Source organism: Catharus ustulatus, chromosome 18 (assembly GCF_009819885.2).
Source record: "Catharus ustulatus isolate bCatUst1 chromosome 18, bCatUst1.pri.v2, whole genome shotgun sequence".
Lineage (NCBI taxonomy): Eukaryota > Metazoa > Chordata > Aves > Passeriformes > Turdidae > Catharus > Catharus ustulatus.
Window position 1 is genome coordinate 2,023,846 of NC_046238.1, and position 21,277 is coordinate 2,045,122.

The following is a 21,277-nucleotide window of genomic DNA, read 5'->3' on the forward strand; positions in this document are numbered from 1 at the left end:
GCTGGAGCTGTTGGAGGTGGTGAAGCCATTCCTGCATCCCACAAGGAGCCTGTCTGGGGATGTGCTGGCTGCTGCTGCACCCCACAGCACAGGAAGGTTTTTCCTCACTGTGTTAGTGGTACCAGCAGGTGGTCACCAGCTGCTTCTACCTTCTCTGTGCCTGCTCAGCCCATCTCAGCACTGCCCATCAAAGCTGCTCTGCGTGTCCCAGTGCCTCCCATTGGAGATGAGCAGATGTTGCTCTCTGGTGAGGCTGGAACCAGCTCCATTCTTGCCCTTCACCGTGGGCTGGGTCATCTCTGCTGTGGAGCTGGACTCTGCTGGCTTGCACCTGTAGTCAGGAAGAGCCAACTTAGAGATGCTGCAGCCCTGAATCCTCTCGGGGTAAAGCACTGGTGTGTGCTTTGGTGTGCACAGGGGTGGCTGTCCTCATGTGCCACCTCCCTTCTCAGTTGAGTTTGGAGATGACTAAGGAGCTGATCCCCACCTCAGCTGCCTCAGGAGGTGTCTCTGGCAAGCTGCTGTGCTGCCTGAACCCTCTGCCTCCCTCCCTGTGGCACAGTATCCATTCCAGCCTGCCTGGGCCCTGGGGGCAGTGCTGCAGGCAGTGTGTCCCTCAGAAATCCCTTTCCTCATGCCCACAAGTGCAGGCAGCTTGTTTCATCATGGGCTGGGTTGTCATTTCCAGGGCTGGAGGCAGAGGGTTCAGGTCAGGCCACAGGGGCAGCTCTCAATGCAGCTGATGTCACCTTTGTGTGTGCCCTGCAGGGACCTTTCAGGACAGGGCTCTGTGCTGTGCCCCTCTCCTCCCACATGGAAACTGCTCATAGCATGTCCCCCTGGGTCCTCTGTCAACTCTAGCCCAGATAAGAAATGTCACCATGGAAGACTTGTGCCTGGATGCCCTTTGGGACAGTTGGCAAGGCTCGCATCAGGCAGGGTGCAGGAAGTGTTTCAGGACTTGTTTGTGCAAGAAGCTATTTTAATCACCTCTGCCCAGGCTGGGGGTCGAGCAAGGCTGGTCTCAGAAATAGCAGCATCAGGGAGGGATGGGGAGGGCTCCTGGCACTGAGGGCTGCCCATGCCCAGAGCTGGGATCCCTCTCCAGGCTACGAGGGAGGGCTGCAGACTAAACTCTCCCCTGTTGTTTGTGTCAGCCTGAGTCTGCTTGGCTGCAGCCTGTGTCCATCACCTCTCATGCTACCCCCATGGACACAGATGAGGAATTAATTCCTTCCTCTCCCCAGCAGCCTTTTACATGCTTGATAGCATTTATCACATCCCAAATGATCCCACGAGCTGCTGCAGCCTTGCCAGCCCTGCCTCTCTCCTTCCCCCTGTAGAGCCCAGGAACAGAAGAGTTAAAAAAAAAAAATTAAATAAGAAAACTGAAACTGTTGGTGATTATGAATTTTGGCAAGCAGAAAAAAAATTGCAAATTCTTTAGTGTCATGAGGGTGCTTAAAATAAAAGAGCTGTAATGAGACGAGATCCTGTAGCATGTGTGAGCTGAATTGTGCTAGATTGGTTATTCTCATCCTGCATATGATTGCTGATGGCTTCTGCAAGGCGAGGGACGTGGGTTTGGAATGGTTTTCTTTCTGTTTAGTCTCTCTTCTCCCTCACGCCCTCCCCCTGCTTCCCGGTGGTACAAAGGGTGCCTGGGAGCACGTCCCCTCCTGCACAAGGGCTGGTGGCAGCAGATGTGCCGTGATGACAGGGTGCAGGCACATCACCCACATGGTGCTTGGCTGATTCTGAATGTCACCCCCGGATTTCTCCTGTCAAATGGAGCTGAAGCAAAGGCTCAGGCACGGACCCCCTCTTGTTTCCCCACACACAGCCCCAAACACGTTGTGGATTGAGTGGGTGCTGATTGCGGAAACCAGCAGTGGGTGTGAAGTTGTAATAATCCCATTTTATTAATTACTGGTTTTGCCAAGGAGGAGTTTTGTTCCTGATTGTCCACAATAGAATGAATGTTTTTAACTTCCCTGCTTTCTCTAGTTGTACAACCACCTTCCTTGCCCAAAAAGAGCAGGATCAGGGCACTGGCAATCCTTGGCAAGGGCAGCCTGGCCAGGGATGATGGGCAGAGGCGTTTTTCTCTCCTGGCTGGCATCCTGTGTGGAGCTCATGGCATAAACCCGAGGCATTCAGCTGGATCAGAAGCTGCTGAATTCACAGCTCACTGCACATGATGGGTGCCCATGGCCCGGGGTGGGTGTGATGCTGCTTGGCACAGGCAGGGCTGTGCTGCTGCTGGGGCTGCAGCTCAGGACAGATGTCCAGGGAGCCTGCTCCAGGTTTGGGTCAGGGGGCAGTCAGTGCTCTCTCCTCACTCTAGCACTCACTCCATCAGTCCTGCTTTGTCCTTCTCTCCCAGTCCCTCTGTGTGCTCTGTGCTGTTTCAAAGGAATCATTCTCAGCTTTGCTTCTCCTCTGTTTTCCCTGATTTTCTCACCCAGGGAGTGTCTCAACAGATGTTTAGGCTGGCCAAGATCCCAAACAGTAGGTGTCTAGCAAAAATCAAAACAAACAGGGAGAAAAAAACAGAACTCCCCAGACCCAAAGAGCCAAGTTCAGTGGAGCTGCAGCTGCTCCCACTGGCTCAGTGCTGTCCTGCTGCCTACAGGATGGCCCCACCAGGGAGAGAGGGAATGGGGCATGACAGGGTGGATGCTCCTACCCAAGAGGGAGGCACAGATCTGGAGTCTGAGGCAGGCAGGGAGGGGAGAAAACACCAGCTGAATTTCCTGGAAGCCAATCCCGTGCGATGTTTCTGGCACTGTGTAGCAGTGGCTGATGCTGGGACGGGATCTGACCTCTCAGCAATGTACACAGACAGCAGTAAACACCCTCTCTGACTTTCCATGCCTCTTGGTGTTCCCCTCACAGGTGGAGTTGCTGCTTCTCAGTGTCCCAAAGAAGACAGCAGGAGCTCGGGAGCTTCCCATGAGACCACAGGAACTAAGCGGACCTATGATATGATGGAGGGGAGGATCAGCAGGGGCTTATCAGCCCGTGATACCTTATCTACCAGCATTGAAGGTGGGTCTGGATGGCACCTTTCACCTGGGTAGTGTTAGTGACCTGTGGAGGTCTCATCTTGTCTCCTGTCTGCATGGTGCACCTTCCTGTGCCAGTGTTCTGGCAGTGGTTGGCTGGTATCCCAGCAGGGCAGCATCTGACCAGCATGGGGAAAAAACAGAATGTGAACTGTTTGCCTTGAGTGTCTGTCCTGACAGACCAGCTCCAAGAACACAAAAAAAAAAAGAGAAAAAACAGAAGCACATTTTTAAAAAAGGAAAAAGAAAAAAATTTAGAAATCGTTTGCGTTTATCCTTATTATCCCAGGCATCCTTGGTAACACTGTCACATATTCATTGTAAATTAATTTCCTGTATCACAGCCTGACTTTCCCTCCTGGATCTCTTCTAGGTCTCATGGGTCGAGCCATCCCTCCAGACCGACACAGTCCCCACAACCTGAAGGAGCAGCACCACATGCGAGGCTCAATTACACAAGGTAAAGCCTGTGAGCACAGGGGAAGCATCTCATGTGCATGGCCACTTGTTCTCATCAGCAGGGTGGGACAGGAGGATGGGCATGTCAAGGTCCAGCTGCAGATCTTTGCAACCCCTGCTTTGTGCTCAAGAGAGATTTTCAGTCTTGCGCAACTCCTACCAACCTAAATTCTGCCAAAGTCAGGGACAAAATTGTCAGTGATGGGCATGAAGGAGGTTGAAATCAGTGTGAAATGGGTGCAGGAGGTGGTGGTAGATGTGAGGTGGAGCAGCTGCATTAGTGGTATCTGCACAGGGACTGGGAGTCCAGGGTCTGCCTGTGAAGTCACCGCTGCATCCATCGTCTGCTTGCAGGAATACCTCGGTCCTATGTGGAGGCCCATGAGGACTACCTCAGAAGAGAAGCCAAACAGCTCAAGAGGGAAAACACTCCACCAAGGGACTTATCTGATGCCTACAAGGTCAGATCTCACGATCTGACTCCTCTGAAAATGAAATCAGCCCATGAGGACCTGGTAGCCACGGTGAAAGAAGCAGGAAGGTCAATCCATGAGATTCCCCGGGAGGAGCTGAGGCGGACCCCAGACATCTCTCTGACCAGACCTCTGAAGGAAGGCTCCATCACGCAGGTGAGTGTGGAGTGAACAGTGGTGAGGTCAGTCCTGCTCAGACTGCTGCCCTTGCACAGATCCTGGGAGCCATTCCCAAGGTAAAAGGGGAGCAGAAACAGCTTTGTGTTGCATCACTGGTAAGAACTGACACTCTGCTTGGGTGCAGATTGTCCTGCCCCATCCTTTGAAGGGATCCCTTCCAGTCCAACCATCCTATAATCCTTTCCTGCAGGTAAACACAAAACCCACGGAGCCCTTGGCACATTAAGAAAGCAATGATCCATCTAGATGTGTGAACAAAAGGGGATGTGTTTGCCTGTTTTTCAAGGACAGAGTCAACTTGGTGCCCTGAGCATTTGTGACTCTGGGTCCACATAAACTTGGTCTCCTCCCTTCATGGGCAAGTGGCAACCCAGCAGGGCCAGTAGTCGGGATGAAACATGGCATGCTATCTCCTGTTGGTCTCCAAATATTTGCAGGGTTCCCATGGCACCTTGCAGCCCTATCCCATTTCACAGTTGTGTAGGAGAGAGGCGTGATGGGCACAGCCAGCCTTTGGCAGTGACTCATCCTCATCCTGTTGGAGCACAACAAGACATGCAGGATGGGCCCTCCACCCTGCCCTGTGCTGAGTGGTTATCTCTGCTCTGCTGTTGGCTGTTTGACTGAGAAAACTTTGTGTGTTGACCCACTAACGAGGCATCCTGAGTCTTGTCAAAACTCAGTGGGGTGCAGTCACTGGGCTCCTTCTGTTCTCAGCCCCTCTGATGTCCCCTCTGCCTCCTGTCCCCAGGGTACCCCACTGAAGTACGACAGCGGCTCTTCCTCCTCGAGTACCAAAAAGCACGATGTGCGCTCCATCATCGGCAGCCCCGGCAGGACGTTCCACTCTGTGCATTCTCTGGATGTCATCCAAGACCCGAGGAACCTGGAGAGAGCTTACGAAGAGAGCCTGAAAAACAGGCCAAGCCCTGTGACAAACTCGAGTGGCTCCATCGCCAGAGGGGCTCCTGTGATTGTACCCGAGCCGGGCAAGCCCCACCAAAGCGCCCTGGGCTACGAGGACCACCAGGCAGGGCACAGCACGGCCTTCAGCAGCCACTTGCACAGAGGGTCTCCAGTCTCCACGCGGGAGTCCACGCCCCGGCAGCACGAAGGTACTCGGCAAACCTGCTGTGTGATGGTAAAATTTCTATCAGCCGAGCAGGGAGGTGTGCAGGAGGTGGCTGCTGACCCCACCTGCCCCAGCAGTTCCCAGAGGTGCCTGTTGAACCCGTTCTCTCCAGCACCCCACGCCCACGGCTGACTCACAGCGCTGGGGTGGTTGCCAGGCACAGCTGGGGCTCAGCACCCTTCCTGGGGTGCTCACACTGTTGGAGTGAGGGTGAGGGCACCTCACCTGCGCCAGGGTAACCACAGGGACACTTGGGCTAAGGCTGGTGAAGCCATTGGTGTTTCAGAAGTGTCCTCCCTCTCCCAGCAGTGGCCCACAGCACTCTTTGTTCCATAGGCGGGCAGGAAAGCGGTGCTTGGGACACTGGGTGGGAGATGTTCACACTTGTCACTAACACCTCCTTGTGCTGAAGAGCCTGGCAGCAAGGCTGCACCACCATCTGCTTGTGCAGGCCAGGGTGAATGCACAGATTGCCCAGCATGGATGTGCTGGGGTGGAGGGATGATTTGGGAAAGGCCTCTCTGCCAAGGGGCAGCTGGGACTTGGCCCACCTCAACCTCGGTGGTGTAACAGGGCATGGCAGTGCAGGGAGGAGTTCAGGGAGTTCAGGGTAGCTACAGTTTGTCCCTGTGGGACATGGCTTGGCCAGAGACATCCCTCAGGGACATGGCTTGGCCGCTGTGCTCCATCTCTGACTCATTTCCTTCTGCTCTCTGCAGGGAGCATCACTGCTGGGAAGCCAGTGTCCCAGGACAGAAAGATCACCCCCACATCACGAGAGCTCACCAACTCCAAGTCCCCGCACGCCCCCGTGCCCGACCACCACCACCCCATCTCCCCGTACGAGCACCTGCTCCGCGGCGTCAGCGGCGTCGATCTGTACCGCGGGCACATCCCGCTGCCCTTCGACCCCGCCGCCATCCCCCGGGGAATCCAACTGGAAGCAGGTACCTCGGCTGGGGGCACAGTCTGTTATTTTCCTTCTTACGCTCCAAAATGTCTCTGTGGCTTCACACCTGCATCCTTTTCTCTCCCAGCTGCTGCTTACTACCTGCCAAGGCATCTAGCTCCGAGCCCCACGTACCCACACCTGTACCCCCCGTACCTCATCCGGGGCTACCCGGACACGGCCGCCATGGAGAACCGCCAGACCATCATCAACGACTACATCACGTCGCAGCAGATGCACCACAACGCCGCAGCCACGGCCATGGCGCAGCGCGCAGACATGCTGCGCGGGCTGTCGCCCCGGGAGCCCTCCCTCGCCCTCAACTATGCAGCAGGTGCTGCCAGCACGGCACTGTCCAGGGCTTTGGAGCAGGGTGGGAGGAGGAGGCTGGGTCACACACTGGAGCTGCAGCATCTCGGCGTTGTCCTGACAGCTCTCTCGCTTCTCTCTGCAGGCATCATCGACCTGTCCCAAGTGCCACACCTGCCTGTCCTCGTGCCCCCCACCCCTGGCACCTCTGCCACCACCATGGACCGCATCACCTACATCCCTGGACCCCCCCAGACCTTCGGCAGCCGGCACAGCAGCTCCCCACTCTCCCCAGGTAATGCTGGAGGTTGTTTTTCCAACAGGAAGATGATTGAGCAGGATGCTCCTCATCAATCCAGCAAACCTGGGCAGTTTGGGAGGTCCCAAATTAATTCTCATTCAGGCACTGACTCTCTTCCTGCTTGTTGAGGGCTTCCTTGCTTTTCCCTTTTCCCTTTTCCCCCTTCTTCCCCAAAGCAGACAGCTCAGTGGGAGGTCACACCCTGGCGACAGTGCCAGGACAGCTATTCCGTGATTTGTCTGGGTTTTGTTGCACTGGTTGCCCTCGTCTGTCGTGCTCCAGGTGACCTTGGATGGAGCCATTCCTTATCTGCTCTGCAGACACAGTGATGTGACGAGCAGGCAGCATTCTCAGGGGGAACTGCTGTGTCTGCAGCCCTCTCACTGCCTTTTGCTTGGGTTTCAGGAGGGCCCACGCACATGACCAAGCAGTCAGGATCATCAGTGTCCGAACGGGAACGGGAGCGGGAGCGGGAACGAGAGAGGGAGCGTGAAAAATCCATCCTAGCCTCCACCACAGTGGAGCATGCGCCCATCTGGAGACCAGGTAGGCTGGGGAGGAGCCCATCCTCCACCCTGGCTGGAAGGTAGGGTTGGTGCTGCTGGACAGAGAGCTCAAGCAGCCCTTCCTCGTGCTTCCCCCAGGTACAGAGCAGCCCAGCAGCCGTTCGTCCTCGCACTCCCACAGCCACCAGCACTCTCCCGTCTCACCCCGCACCCACGAGACCATCCAGCAGCGCCCCAGCGTGCTCCACAACACGAGCATGAAGATCATCTCCTCGGAGACCCCCACCCCTTCCGTCCTGCGGTACGTTCCCCCCACCCTGGCAATGCCTGCACCAGCACTTGGTTAATGAGCAGCTCTGAGAGGAAGGAGGGAGAGTTGTTTTCCCTTCAGTCTCAGTGGGAGCACGAGTGGGGCTTTCAGGGAAGTTGGGATGGGGAGAGGCACATTTTGGTGCCCCAATTATTTTGCTTTTCCTGGTGCCACAAGAAAAAGTGTGCCCGTGCCCAAATACAGGTATTGCTCCTCTTGCTGAAGATTGCCTGGTGGTGGAGTTGTCAAGGTTTCTGGGACCTCTCCATGGGTTTTATGTTCTCCAGCCAATGCATTCAGGCCCGACACCCTCTGGCCAGTCACTGTGGTGGAGGCTCCATCCAAGCACTCCACACTGGCCCTGCATAACCCAATGATGTGCTCCTGGACTGGGCAGGGCTGAACACTGAGGCTCTGCTAACAGCATTCCCTTTCTCCATGCCCTTCTCTCACCTTGTCCTTGTCTTCATTTTCCTTCCAGATCCTCCTCCACCACCACCACGTCACCGATCCGCTCTGCCGCCTTCCCCTCCGCCTCCACCCTGCGCTCCTCCCTCAGCGCGGCCGACGGCTACCCGGCCCCTCTGGACCCTTCCATCCTGCAGAAAGAGGCCTCCAGGGCACGGGAAGCCAAGACAGAACGAGCCCAGACTGACAACAACGTCTACACCTCAAAGCTGCCCAGCGGGGCCAACCTCGAGCAGTCGCCTTCGCCCATTAAAGCCATGGAGTCGAGACCTTTGCCCGCCTCCTCTGGTTCCTCTCATCACTATGGCAGGGGACAGGGGAAAAGCCAGCAGCACCACCACCCTCTGGACCAGCAGCACGCAGCCTCAGGCTCCGAGCAGCACAGTAGAGAAAAGAGTCAAAGCAAACGCTTTGCCATGCAGGAGCAGGAGCTCCGAGCACTCGGTAAGGGCACCACGACAGCAGCCAGCTTCATAGAGGTGATTATCAGGCACCAAATGTCTTGTGATAAGGGGCAGCAAGAAAGAGGCTCGCTGAGTAACAACTCCACTAGTGATGGTCAGAAATTGGAGGGCAGAGGTGAGAGGGCTGTGGCCTGGCACTCATTTTATTTCATTATTTCTTATTTTTAGTTGGACATTTTGGACATTGGCTCCATCAGCTCCCCAAGTGTGCTTGTCCCTCTGCTTCCTGGCTGTTGCGTTATTTCAGACTTTTTTATTTTTGTGTGTTTTAAGGATCTTCCTTTCTCCCACCTTCTTTTAGTTTTTCCAGTTGCCAAGTCCTATTTTGCAAATGTTGTCCAGTTCCTGGTATTGCTTTTTACAGACAATAGCCATTTGCTAATTTTGATTTCCCCATCCTTAGAAATTCCCAAGCAGTCTGTAAGGAACAGTTGTGGGTAATAAATCAAATGAGCAAAGCAGAGAACTGGGATTGTGAGCGTGGCAAGGCTGCTGGGCATCAGACAAGCACCTCCCTGCACATGAGCTGCAGGGTCTCTGAGGGCTTTGTGGGTCTCAGCTTGGATGGGGTCCCTGTGCTCGGGGTGGCCTCACTCAGGGTCCTGGTGCTGGGTGCTGCCCCAGGTGGGCACCGTGGCTGTCCTGGGGTTGTTCAGCAGCTGTTTCCAGAGCAGACCACAAAAACCACCTCAGAGGAGGCTTGTGTAAGACACTGAAACACTGGGATTAGTTATTCCAATAGAAAGTGCAGGGAAGGGGATGGGTTTCAAGGTCTGGGTCATTCTTGATGAGAGCAACCTTCAGAAGCAACAAGCAGCCTGTGGGGATTTGGTGGGACCCCACCTTCAAGTTGCAGCAGCAGTCTTGGCCATCAGTACTGGGAGTTTCTGTTCCCTCCCCTTCCCATAGCCCAGGGATGCAGAGGATACAGCAGCATGGCTGGGGAGAGCTGCTGTTGTCCCTCCTTGCAGCTCTGATGCATTTTCAGTCTGTGCAGAGGCTTGTGTGGATGTGGTGGACTTCTCAGTGGTAGGGTCATGATTGAACTCGATGAGCTTAGAGGCCTTTCCAGCCTAAATGCTTCTTAAAAAGCAGAGAATGGTCAAATTTTGTCCCTGTGGTTTGTGAGTCCACTGTCTCTGGAGTGGCATCTGGGGCCTCCAGGGTCTCACATCCAGTTTTCAGCTCCCTGGTCCTGGCCATGCTGGGCTTGGTTTGTTTTGTAATGCACTTGGAGACCTCTTGTGCAGCCACCTCCACTGTCTCCAGGCATGGTGGGGGTTTCAGTGGGTGGAGAAAATGAGGGAACAAACTGTGAACCTGCAGAGGCAGGATTTGGTCCCTGGACCTCATGCTGTCACTGAGAGCTGCTGAGTGTCCAGTTCTGCAGGAATGAGACATCACCTCCTCCCAGCAGCCACCACCACAGCTGGACATCGGAGCGTGACCTGCCAGGTCTTTCCTCATCTCTTTCTTCTCCCACTTTGCTGAACATATGACTCTACCCACAAGCAATGGTGCAGCAGTGCTAGGGAGAAGCTAAATGAGCTGGTTTTAACTCCTGCCATTTCCTCAGGCTTCCATGGAGGCTACAGCCCTGAGCGGATGGAAGCCGTGAGTCCCGTGAGCTCGCCCAGCCTGTCCCATGAGAAAGGGGCCAAGCTGCTGCAGGACACAGAGAAGGGGCACGGGGAGCACGACCTGAGGCAGAAGCAGCAAGGTGAGAACAGGGCCTGGCACGGGAGAGCCCAGGCTGGCTGTGCTCCAGTGCTGGGATGGCATTTGAAGACAGGGACACAGATGTCACCTCATTCCTGCTCTCTCCTTGGTGCTCTCCAGGCTCGCTGAAGGCCCCAGCTCCTGAAGCCGCCCACCTGCAGCACCTGAGGCAGCCTGACAGCCCCCAGTGCCAGCCCCTGCAGTCCAGCCAGAGCATCAAGGGCATGAACCAGCGCGTGGTCACGCTGGCCCAGCACATCAGTGTAACTAACTCACCTCATTCCCCTGCATCACCTTCCTGCTGGGGCTCCAGGGAGGAGGGGAGAGCTCAGGGAAACATGGTGGGGATGGGCTGGGAGTGATGCTGGAGCTCCTCTAATTGGGGGGCTGGAGAGCAGGGGGAATCGTGAGCGTTCAGCTATTTGTGTCCCCAAGAGGCAGAATTTCCACCTGCAGGGACAAATCACCCCGTTTCCCTCCTGCTCACCCTCTTAGCTGGGCCCAGCAAGGCAGAGGCAGAACCCAGCTCCGTTCCTGACTCTGGTTCCTTCTGCAGGAGGTCATCACGCAGGACTACACGCGCCACCACCCGCAGCAGCTCAACTCCCACATCCAGGCCCCGGTGTACTCGTTCCCCGGCGCGGCGTGCCCGGTGCTGGACCTGCGCCGCACGCCCAGCGAGGCCTTCCTGCAGCAGCAGGAGCACACGGCCTCACGCATCTCCCCGCACAACGAGGGGGGAAAAAGGTGAGCCCAGGGGCCACCCCGGGCTGGCACAGGTGGGCTCGTGCCAGTCTAAGCTCTGATGGACCCTTGGGTGCCCTTGGCACCGCGGGGAGGGGCAGGTTGGGGTTTGGCATTGCTCTGCCTGGCTGTGGGCATTCCCTCCTTTCTCATCTGAGCATCTTTCCCTCTTGCCATCCTTGTCCTAGAGATGCTCTTTAGACCCCCTTAGAGTCCATGCAGAATTCCCTTCCCAGTCTGGCCGGTGTCACAGGATAGTTCAGGTGGGAAGGGATCTCTTGAGATCACCCACCCCAGCAGTGACCTCTTGAGCAGTTTGTGCTGGCTCGTGGCTGGTTGGGTTCAGAGTATCTCTGTTGTTGGAGACAACCTGTTCCCAGCATTTCAGCACTCTTACAGGAAGAGTTTTCTTGTGTTGTGATGGAATTTCATGTGTTTTGTTTGTGCCTGTTGCCTCTTGTCCTGTCTCAGTCCCTGACCACAAATAATTCCAAAGAACCTGAAGCAACATGTTTTCCAGTGGTTCAAAGTTAATTTTATCTTCCTCTTTCACAGTGAATCAGAAGTTTATTAGACACAGGTGCCTTGACAACTGCAATTGTTCATTTCAGGCACCACCTGTATTTGTTTTAAAGTCACTTTCAAATCCCCTTGCTGCTACAAGGCAGGCCTGATTGCTGTTGTCTGGGATTGAAAAATGGGTCTGTCTTCCCACCCAGATGTATCCAGGAATGAGTGGTGCCTTGTCAGTAAATGGGATTGTTCTTCCCAGCTCTGCCTGGTCCTGGAGTTGGCTTTATGACATGAAGGAAAAAGCCCAGCTCTGACCACCCAGTGATGAAAAAAAATGGGGAAAAAAGAGAAACCACAGAAAGAACAAAGATGTGAATTCCCAGAACTCACCATGAGGAATTTCTCAGACTCGAGCCTGGCTGTCTCCCAGGTTTTGGCCACGGGCAGGCATCAGGGGCCAGCAGTGATCCCTCCCCAGGCTGCCCCAGCTCCAGTCCCCTCCTGCAGCCACCCAGCTGCTGTGTGGCCCTGACAAGGACAATGGGAGGTGGCAGGTTCTGCCTCTGCTGTGTTGACAAATACAGAGAGTGTCTCCAAAAGGTCACAGGGGTCCGTGTGTCCCTGCCACCAGCAGGTCCCTCCTGGGCTGTGTTTGGGGTGGCTCAGCTCAGCTCTCTCTGCCCAAACCACGCCGAACAGCAGCAGGAATCCTTCTCCCCCTGCCCATCCCGGGGGCAGGGGCTGTCACAGTGACCCGATGGCATTGTCCCCTTGGTGTCAGGTCCCCGGAGCAGGGCAAGGCGGCGGCGGGGGGCCCGGACAGCTGTATCGAGCCCGTGTCTCCACCAGACGGCGTGGGAGAAGCAGAGCACGCCAAGAGCGCCCCGTACCCCGTCCTGTTCCGAGAGGGAGAGCCCATGGACCAGAGGTACGGCCTGGGGGCACCTGGGGATGGGCATGGCCCCACACATGGCCTGGGCTGGGCTGCTCTCCTTGCTGCCCAAAGCTCTGTCCCATCCCAGGGATGTGTTTGTCACAGCTGTTCAATACCGGATTTATGGTTGGGATAAAGGAGAGAGGTTGGAGATGCTGAGGATGCCAGGAGCTGATCCTCAGCTGTTACACTGAGGGAAGAGGACTTTGTGCAGTGGATATTGCAGAGGTTTCCAGTGGTGTTTTGCTCTGCAGGATGGGGTCCAAGTCCCCAGGAAACAACACTCAGCGTCCAGCTTTCTTCAGCAAGCTGACTGAAAGCAACTCGGCCATGGTGAAGTCCAAGAAGCAGGAGATCATCAAGAAGCTCAGCACGACCAACAAAAACGAGACGGAGTACAGTAAGAACCTGTGGGGAGGCAGATGCAGGGCACCAGGGGAGGAAAAGCCTCGAGGACACGTGAAGCAGAGATTGGGGAATGGATGCTGCTGTGTTAAAGGGCTGGGAGCTCCCAGACAGCTCTGTCTGCACTGCAGAGACAGATTCGATGGCCTTTGAGGGTCCCTTCCAACTCAGAATATTCTGTGATTCTGTGAAGTACAAGGTCCAAATGTTTCCTAGAGTGCTATGTGCTGGTGCCAGCAGTGGCTGTGTGTGTCTGGGGAGGCAATGGGAGACTTCCCAGCCCAGTCCCTGTGCTCTGAGGCTGTCAATCCCACCCTCACCAGATAACCGCAGTAGGAAGGAAATAATGAGCTGAGCATGGAGGACACTTAAGAGCAATTGATATTTTAATGACTGGCCAGCCAAGCTGAATCCTCCCTCCTTGAGATGCATCTCCCCCCAGCCTTTACTTTAAGCCCTACATCAATATTGGTGCAGCTCTGTAAAACTAACCAGGCTGGCTCAGATTAAAGATTCAGCCCATTCATTCATTAACCGCTAATAGAGTAGATAGGATCATAATTTAATTTAGCCCAGCATTATACAGTCAATACTAATTCAATTTGAATCCATCTTACAACAGCTGCATCGGATAAGAGGGACCGAGCTGTCTCGTCTCCTGGATGATGTTACCATGAGCCAACAGGATTGTTATGCCCCTTTGGGGACATGTGGCTGAACCCCCTGACCTTCCACACTTTGCCTTATCAAGAAAAAATACATAGAAATTGGATACGCCTCTTATTTGATGAGAATTTCTGTTATTCTAAGGAAAGCAATATCCAAGTCAAACAGCTCGGCTAAGAGGGAAAATATTGATTTAACATTTCTCCTCCTCCTCCTTGCCCTCTCTGCTGCCCAGACCTGCTCCATGGATAGGGGGCATTGAGCCTTTGAAAACCCCATCGGCAGGAGAGAGGGTTTGGCTTCATGGAGCTTGTAAACCCGGGGGCAGGAGTGAGGAAGGGAGGCCAGCACTGAGCACAAAGCATTGCCCTGCCTTTCAGGGCTCTGCTTTTTTGTCCTTTCCCACCTGTGAAGGTGCCCACCGTGGATCTCCCAAAGGCACTGGGAGTTATTCCTGGTCCAGCCAGCACCCACAGTGCCACCCCTGTGCCTGGGGGAGCTGGGCTGCTGTTGAGAGTGCTGTGACACAGGTGGGAGTCTTGTCATGGTTGTCATGGCAGGTCCTCCCAGTCACTAACCTGCATGTGCTGCTGGCAGTACTGAAGAGCTTCTTTGTTTTTCTCCAGATGTGGGGCAGCCTGGGACAGAGATTTTCAACATGCCAGCGATTACTGGAGCAGGTAACTCCCCACATACCTGTACCTCATTTCCCACAGGGCTCACAGCCATGGAGAGCAGGAGGCTCAGTAGATTTAAGCATCTCCTTTGTTCTGTTTTCCCTTAAGACCAAGTGTAACAGTGAGGCAGAAGCCTCAGGACACGCCACAACTCCCTGCTGTTGGGTTGGAGAAAGGGCAGTGTAATTCCTTGGAAAACCTGGCAGAGTTTGAGGAGAGGTTAAAGGTCGAGCAGGGATTGGCCATCTGATGCCATCAGAGGGTTAAACCATCTTGGCAAGGTGGACCTCACACCTGGAGGGAGCACCCTGCTCTTGGTGGGACCCTGTGGTCACCTGTGGGTGGGTGGGAGGGCAGTGATGAAGGGAAATGTGAGGGTGGGCAGTGGGGTCTCTGTCACTGTGGGCTGGGCAGGATGCAAAAGCAAACTGGGGCAAGAGCAGCACCCTGTGCTGGGAAAAGTGGTGATGTTGAGGACCAGAAGGGAGATGAGGGGTGCTGGGACAGGATGAAGTGTTTCTTGGGAGTTGGAGGAGAGCCCAGCCCCAGGACCAGCCCAAGGGACAATGACAGTGGGATGCTGTCACACTCTGGGTGGGCTCACCAATGGAGTGAATCCCCCCTGAGGAATACTAATTGCTAGTTAATTGATTAAGGATTAATGCTCTCCTACAGCAGGAATGCCTTCAGGTCGTTAGTTTTAAGTAGGAGAAGAGCAGGTTTCGCACAGCCAAGGGCAGGAGGTGCTGTGGGCAGGGGTTTGGTGCTGTGGGAGGAGCAGTGGTGTAGGACTGCTTGCCAGTGGAAATGAGTTTGGGAGAAGTGAGCTGGCATCATCTGCTAGGATAGGACCTGAGGGGCCCTGGCAGACAAGATTTGAGGGTCAGCTTTGGCTAGAGAACACCAGCAAAGACCCTGCTTGTGATTACAGCAAGACAAATGTTCAAAGCAGGTTTACAGGAACCTGGGATCTGTCCCTTTCCAGGCAGAGGGGCAGGGATCCCAGGACGAACACCCCAGGATGGGATCAGCTGGGGGGGCCTGGCAGTTTTGTGTCTATATTTTGCCCTTTGCTTGTTCCCTGTAACTGCCACCCCGGGAATGAAGGTGGCGTGGCTGAGCCTCTGGTCCCTGTGCGGTGCTGCTCCATAACTGCATGGCTTGAGACTCACACCCACGCGGACACTTCGCCTCTGCATCCTGTCCCGCAGCCCAGGGGTCCTGACCCCTGGGAACCGGCCTGGGGAGAGAGGGGTGGGGGCAGGGGTTTTGCAGGGAGCACAGGGAGGGACAGCAGGACAAGGAGGGACAGCAGGATGCTCCCCTCTCCCGGTGTAGCTCTGGGGACTGCCTGCATTTTGACCCCAGGGCCAAATCCAGGCACATCTTTCTTATCAAGTGTTTTTGTGGGGTACTCCTCCTTCCTTCCCTGACTTCCTTTATGGGAAACCGCCCCAGCCTCCCAATTCCTGGCACACTCCTGCTGTGTGTGCACATGGACCCCACACTTTCCTCCTGCTCCCATGCCCAGCCTGGCTGCTCTGGGAGCACAGCCCCTGCTCCGTGGAGATGCTCCCTGGGGCTCAGTGACAAACCCTTGTGCCCAGCCCCTGTCCCTGGGGAACCTTCCCAAAACCCAGAGTGAATCCCATCCGTCCCACCGCCCCGGGGCGGGGTGGAGCGGGAGGAGGAGGAGGAGGAGGAGGACGGGTGCATCGCAGTGCTTTAAAGAACAAGATGACAAAGTTTGTTGCTTTGCGAGAATGTGCTGACTGTTTGTTTCTTCCCTTCTCCCTTGTCTCCTTTCTCCCCCCTTCCCCGTCCCCCCCATCTTTCTTCTCATTTGGCTCCCCCCCATCTCCCGTCCCCTCTCTCCTCCCTCTCCCGTATCTCCCAGGGCTAATCAGTTGTAGGAGCCAGTCGGTCCAAGAGAATTCCAGTACCAACATGGGGTTGGAGGCAATAATTAGGAAAGCCCTAATGGGTAAATATGACGAGCAGTGGGAAGAGCGCTCACCTCTCAGTGCCAATGCTTTTAACTCTCTGAATGCCAGTGCAAGCCTGCCCGCTGCTATGCCCATAACTCCTGCTGATGGACGAAACGAGGACGTGCGCTCCTTGCCAGGTCTGCAGCCCTCTCCACCTTCACTCTCTCTGTGTTATTAATTCTCAGCCTTTTTATCTCCCCATTTACAGGGGGATTTACTCCTCTTCCCCTCCCTGTTTTTGTTCATTTTGGTTTTCTTTTCTCCCCTCCCTCCCCCCCTCCCCAGCTTTGAGCTTTGTGGATCTGCTGATTAATCCTGTTTGATGTTAATTTAATAGTCTCCAAAGGTGCTGTTGCTTTCTCTAAACCACTGACTTGCTCCTTTCCCTATTTGTTGGTTTTAATATCTCCTTTTCCTATATTTTTTTTACACAATGGAGAAGTTTATGGGGGTGGAAAATCCCCCCACCCAAAAAATCAAAGGCATAAACTTAAATAGCCAGCCCCAACTGACTGTAGGCCCCCAGGGGGATTGCTGCTGCCAAAATAGGGGAAGGTGCTGGTGTGGAGGACACAGGGCAGGGTGGCATTTCCCTCTCCACTGCAGTCTCTGGGGGTGTCAGAGCAGAATCCAACCTGGGATGGGAGGATGGGATCTGGGAGCGCCTGGAGCAAGAGGGAGATTGTAAGGGAGCTAAGAGTGATGCCTGGGAGATGATAAGAGAGGAGAGCTGGGGTGAGCTGCCCCATGGGCCCTGGTGGGGCTTGCAGAGCCCCATGGCAGGGTCTGCTCAGCTTTGGGGAGACAAGCAGAGATGAGAGAGTGGTTGCACAAATCCCCAGTTAGGAAAGGGAGGGAGGGAGGAGGGGGACCAGGGATGGATGGGGGAAGCATTTATCCCCCACAGACAGGGGCAGAGTGCCTCATGTGAGTGCCCTGCACAGGGATGACCCTCAGGAATCCAGGCACAGAGCCCCTGGGTGCACAATGCACCTTCCTCCAGGTCAGCTCACACCTCTCTGGGTCAGCTAACACCAGGCACTCTGAAGCTTTTTGCAGAAAAGCTTTTCTGGCTCCTGCATGAAACCAGCAGCTTCTTCCAGCCGTGCCTCCCCGTGCTGGTGGAGGCTGCCTGCTGCTGGGCAGGGTGGGATGCAGAGCCCATCCACCCCCCTTGGGGAGCTCCCCCTGCTTTAGCTGGGCTCACCCGCCCCACAGAGGCCTTTGAAAAACGGGCTAAACATCCATCCCCAGGGACTCTGCTGTAAGGAGGGATGAAAGACCATCCTGGCCATGCAGACCATGAGGATGGGGACTGTGCTCAGGGCTCCTGGGGGTTGCTGCCTGTGCATGTGGGGCGGCACATGGAGCTCCATTCCTGAGCCACGAGCCGGCTCAGGAGCAGATCCTGAAGGGAAACAGCCAAATCCACATGGCCTGCCCTGCCCCAGCTCCCTCCACGGGACCTCTGGTGGCACCAACCCACAAAGTGGAGCAGCCCAGGAGGGACAGGACCCTCCTGCAGCCGCTGCATCCCCCTCACCCCATGGCCATCCCCACTGTGCTGCCCTCAGCCCGGGGTGAGCTTTTCTCCTGCCACCAGCCCATTTTTGCAAAGCTCCTAAAAGGGAAGCGCTGGGACCCCGCACCCCCTCCCCAAGCCCCCGAATCCCGTCCCAGCGAGCCGGGTGACGAGCGGGTGCCTCTCTTTGCAGGAGGAGGGGGGAAGCCAAAGATCGCTGCCAGACCCAACAGCCGCAAGGCCAAGTCCCCGGCGCCGGGTCTGTCCTCGGGCGAGCGGCCGCCCTCGGTGTCCTCGGTGCACTCGGAGGGCGACTGCAACCGCAGGACCCCCCTCACCAACCGCGTCTGGGAGGACAGGCCCTCGTCTGCAGGTAGGGCTCGGTGCCCAAAGCCACCCTGGCAGGGGTGGGGGAGGCTGCAGGGGACAGTGGGACAGGGGGACAAGGGGGACAGGGGGACAAGGGGTTAGGTTCTGTTTGGTTTAATTTTTTGTTTTGTTTTTTTACAGTGTACAGTGGGGAGAAGGGGAACAAGGGGACAAGGGGTTGGGTTCTGTTGGGTTTTATTTTTTTGTTTTGTTTTTTTACAGTGTACAGTGGGGAGAAGGGGAACAAGCGGACAAGGGGGACAGGGGGACAAGGGGTTGGGTTCTGTTGGGTTTTATTTTTTTGTTTTGTTTTTTTACAGTGTACAGTGGGGAGAAGGGGAACAAGGGGACAAGGGGGTCAGGGGGACAGGGGGACAGGGGAGTTAGGGACAGAGCCAACCCCCTGGTGCTGACCCTGCTGCTCTCCCTTGCAGGTTCGACGCCCTTCCCCTACAACCCGCTGACCATGCGGCTCCCCAGCGGGGTGGTGACGGCAGCGCCCAGCGCCCCGCTGCCGCAGGGCACCCCCGGCAGCCAGCACCACGCCTGGGACGAGGAGCCCAAACCCCTGCTCTGCTCCCAGTACGAAACCCTTTCGGACAGTGAATGAGAGGAGCCAGGGGCAGGGAGACGGCGACCAAACCCGGGGCACGGGGAGCGAGCGGGACACCCGGGGCGAGCGCCCACCGCCCCGGCCCCGCCGGCTCTCACCAGCGAAGATGCAGGAGCAGAGCTATTTCATTTTTCCCTTTTCCTTATTTTTTTTTTTTTACCCCTTCCCTCCCAACCAGCCAATTTGGTGGAGAGGATGGTTTTGTTTTTATTTTTGTTTTTTTTTTTATTTCCTTTGGGTTATTTTTTTTTTTTTTTCCTTTCTCAACATCTGGAAATTTCTGCATCCTCTTCGGTCTGATACAGAAAAGAAGATAAAAAAAAAAAAAAAAGCCTTAACGAGACAAAACCCAAGGAACCCATCTTGGATCGTGCTGGGCGGTGCCCCCGCGCTGGAGAGGGACCGTGAGCGGCCGTGTGTCCGTCCTGAGCGGCCGCGTGTCCGTCCGGGGCCACGTGTCCGTCCGGGGCCGCTCGGCTGCTCCGCACGGGGCGAGGCGCCGCGGGACGTTCCCGCCGAGTTGGCAGCGGGCCGTGGGATGCTCCCCACACCCGGCCATGGGGATGTGCCTCAGAATTGCAAAACCTTGAGCGGGTTAAAGGAAAGATTTAAAAACAAACAAAAACAAAAACAAACGGTTGAGAAGTGAAGCGGGACAGAAGGCCCCAGGTCGGTTCCCTGGCTCATCCGAGGGCATTCCCGTGTCAGACGTATCAGCCCCGCGACGACACGCTTGGAACGTGGCTGGGAGGAGCGGGCAGGGGAGGGAGTGAAGAGCTGTTTCTTAAAAAAAAAACCCACACAAAAGATCCTGGTCCCTTCGATGGAAGCAATCCTGGTCACTCGGAGCGGGCAGGGACGTCCCCGGGCTGGCGCACGCTGCCCACCGAGGGGCTCGGTTGCTTTAAGTGCATTGTTTTCTGAATGGTGAGAAAAGGCAATTGTAAATTGTATTGGTCTACAGGGTATATTTTTGATACCTTCAGTGAATTATGTCAATATTTTACGCAAGGAAGGACTTAAACAAAACACAGTATTACATGCTGTAAAAGAGGTTCTGTTCTTACATGCAGGCTTTGATGCATTTGTCCATTGTATGGAAGGGTTTAAAAAAAAAAAAAGGTAACAGTGATCCATCCAAGTTATCTGGGAGTCAGGAGAATGTATGTACTTAGTTTAAAAAAAAAAAAAACCAAACAAAAATCTTGCCATGGTTGCAGGGCCCCCCGTTACACACACCTTTGCTGGTTGTAGACGTTGATTCTCCAGAGCCCTCTGAGCTGGCCAGGGCAGGGGCAGAGTGGGCAGGAGGCCAGCGTGGCAGGGAGTTCACAGGAAACTTTAAAAAAAAAAAAAAAAAAAGGAAAAAAAGTTAAAAAAAAGTTTTTATTGTATTTTTGTGATACACACGAATGCTCTACTTTACATTATTTTTTTCATTCCATGATGTTGGCTCATATCTGCAGTTACATGGTTAAAGAACAAAAATATTAGACTTTTTTTCATTCACTTCTGCTTTCTCGCTCTGGGGGGAAAACAAATGGCAAAAAAAAAAAAAAAAAAAAAAAGGATAAAAAAATAAAATGTATTAAATGCTTTGCATTCTATACGCTAGAGGAGCCCCAGCCCGGCCCAGCCTCCGGCAGCCCCGCGGGCTCAGGCGCCGTCACCTTCCCCAAGGATCTTTCTTTTCCCCCTGCAACGTTCCCAGGTTGATTCTGATTTCAAAGCAAGAGAATGATGGTGTTTGTTGTTTGTTTGGGGTTTGTTTTTTGGTTTATTTTGGTTTTTTGTTTGTTTTTTTTTTCTGTTGGGTTTTATTTTTTGTTTTGTTTTTTTACAATGTACAGGTTTTTAAATGTTCATCAATGTTTGTGTCTTTTCTGTTGTGCTTTTTTTTTTTTTTTTTTTAAGAAAAAAATCCGAGACAATGCACAAGCGATGTGGAAAGTCTTTGCGTTCCCAGGTTATTGCTGCTGGTGTCTCCGTGGCTCTGAGCTGTACAAACTCACAGAGCTGATGTCTGGGCAAAACGCTATTAAAATGTTGCAGATTCTGCTGGGAAAAAAAAAGAATTATCCAAATCTGACCCATCTTCAAAGCCGCCTCCTGATTCGGAAACAAAAAAACAGCAGAAAAATCCCCAACCACAACAAAGAATAAAGTTCCCACTTGGCACAGTAGCAATACTGTGTGCTGCTTGGTGTCTCCAGATGTCCAGGAAGGCTCTGGCTGCTGCAGGGTGGCTGCAGAGGTGGCAGTGGCACCTCAGGCCCTGCCAGGGCTGAGATGTGGCAGAGAGGGGCACTGGAGCTGCTGCCCTGGGGCTGTGCCACAGCTGCTCTCCCCAGGGATGGAGCCCTGGGGTGGTTTTTGGGGTTCTCACCTGGTGCCAGCCCTGCAGCCGGGTGTTGGGACATCAGGAAGGGACACAGCCAGGAGCTCAGAGCGGTGTCCAGCCCAGCTGGGCAGGGTTGGGCTGCGCTCTGTTAGCCATGGCAGCGCTCA

At 54.8% G+C, this 21,277-nt stretch overlaps 1 protein-coding gene across 13 annotated transcripts in view; it reads left to right on the forward strand.

Moving 5' to 3' along the window:
• NCOR2 (nuclear receptor corepressor 2) overlaps window positions 1-20,952 on the forward strand; it is a 222,099-nt gene extending 201,147 nt beyond the window's left edge. For 10 of the 13 annotated variants that reach the window (XM_033075717.1, XM_033075716.1, XM_033075718.1 and 7 more), the window contains 19 exons: window positions 2,899-3,051; window positions 3,442-3,528; window positions 3,882-4,156; window positions 4,932-5,295; window positions 6,032-6,259; window positions 6,350-6,595; window positions 6,716-6,865; window positions 7,277-7,417; window positions 7,516-7,678; window positions 8,169-8,599; window positions 10,196-10,339; window positions 10,459-10,601; window positions 10,895-11,085; window positions 12,377-12,523; window positions 12,784-12,929; window positions 14,227-14,280; window positions 16,175-16,402; window positions 17,981-18,160; window positions 18,591-20,952. In XM_033075717.1, coding sequence (XP_032931608.1) covers window positions 2,899-3,051; window positions 3,442-3,528; window positions 3,882-4,156; window positions 4,932-5,295; window positions 6,032-6,259; window positions 6,350-6,595; window positions 6,716-6,865; window positions 7,277-7,417; window positions 7,516-7,678; window positions 8,169-8,599; window positions 10,196-10,339; window positions 10,459-10,601; window positions 10,895-11,085; window positions 12,377-12,523; window positions 12,784-12,929; window positions 14,227-14,280; window positions 16,175-16,402; window positions 17,981-18,160; window positions 18,591-18,766 — 3,647 coding nt within the window. In that variant the 3' untranslated portion in view covers window positions 18,767-20,952. The remainder of the gene's footprint in view (window positions 1-2,898; window positions 3,052-3,441; window positions 3,529-3,881; window positions 4,157-4,931; window positions 5,296-6,031; window positions 6,260-6,349; window positions 6,596-6,715; window positions 6,866-7,276; window positions 7,418-7,515; window positions 7,679-8,168; window positions 8,600-10,195; window positions 10,340-10,458; window positions 10,602-10,894; window positions 11,086-12,376; window positions 12,524-12,783; window positions 12,930-14,226; window positions 14,281-16,174; window positions 16,403-17,980; window positions 18,161-18,590) is intronic. The other 3 variants (XM_033075721.1, XM_033075723.1, XM_033075725.1) reach the window with 1 other exon arrangement.
• The last annotated feature ends 325 nt before the right edge of the window (window positions 20,953-21,277 follow it).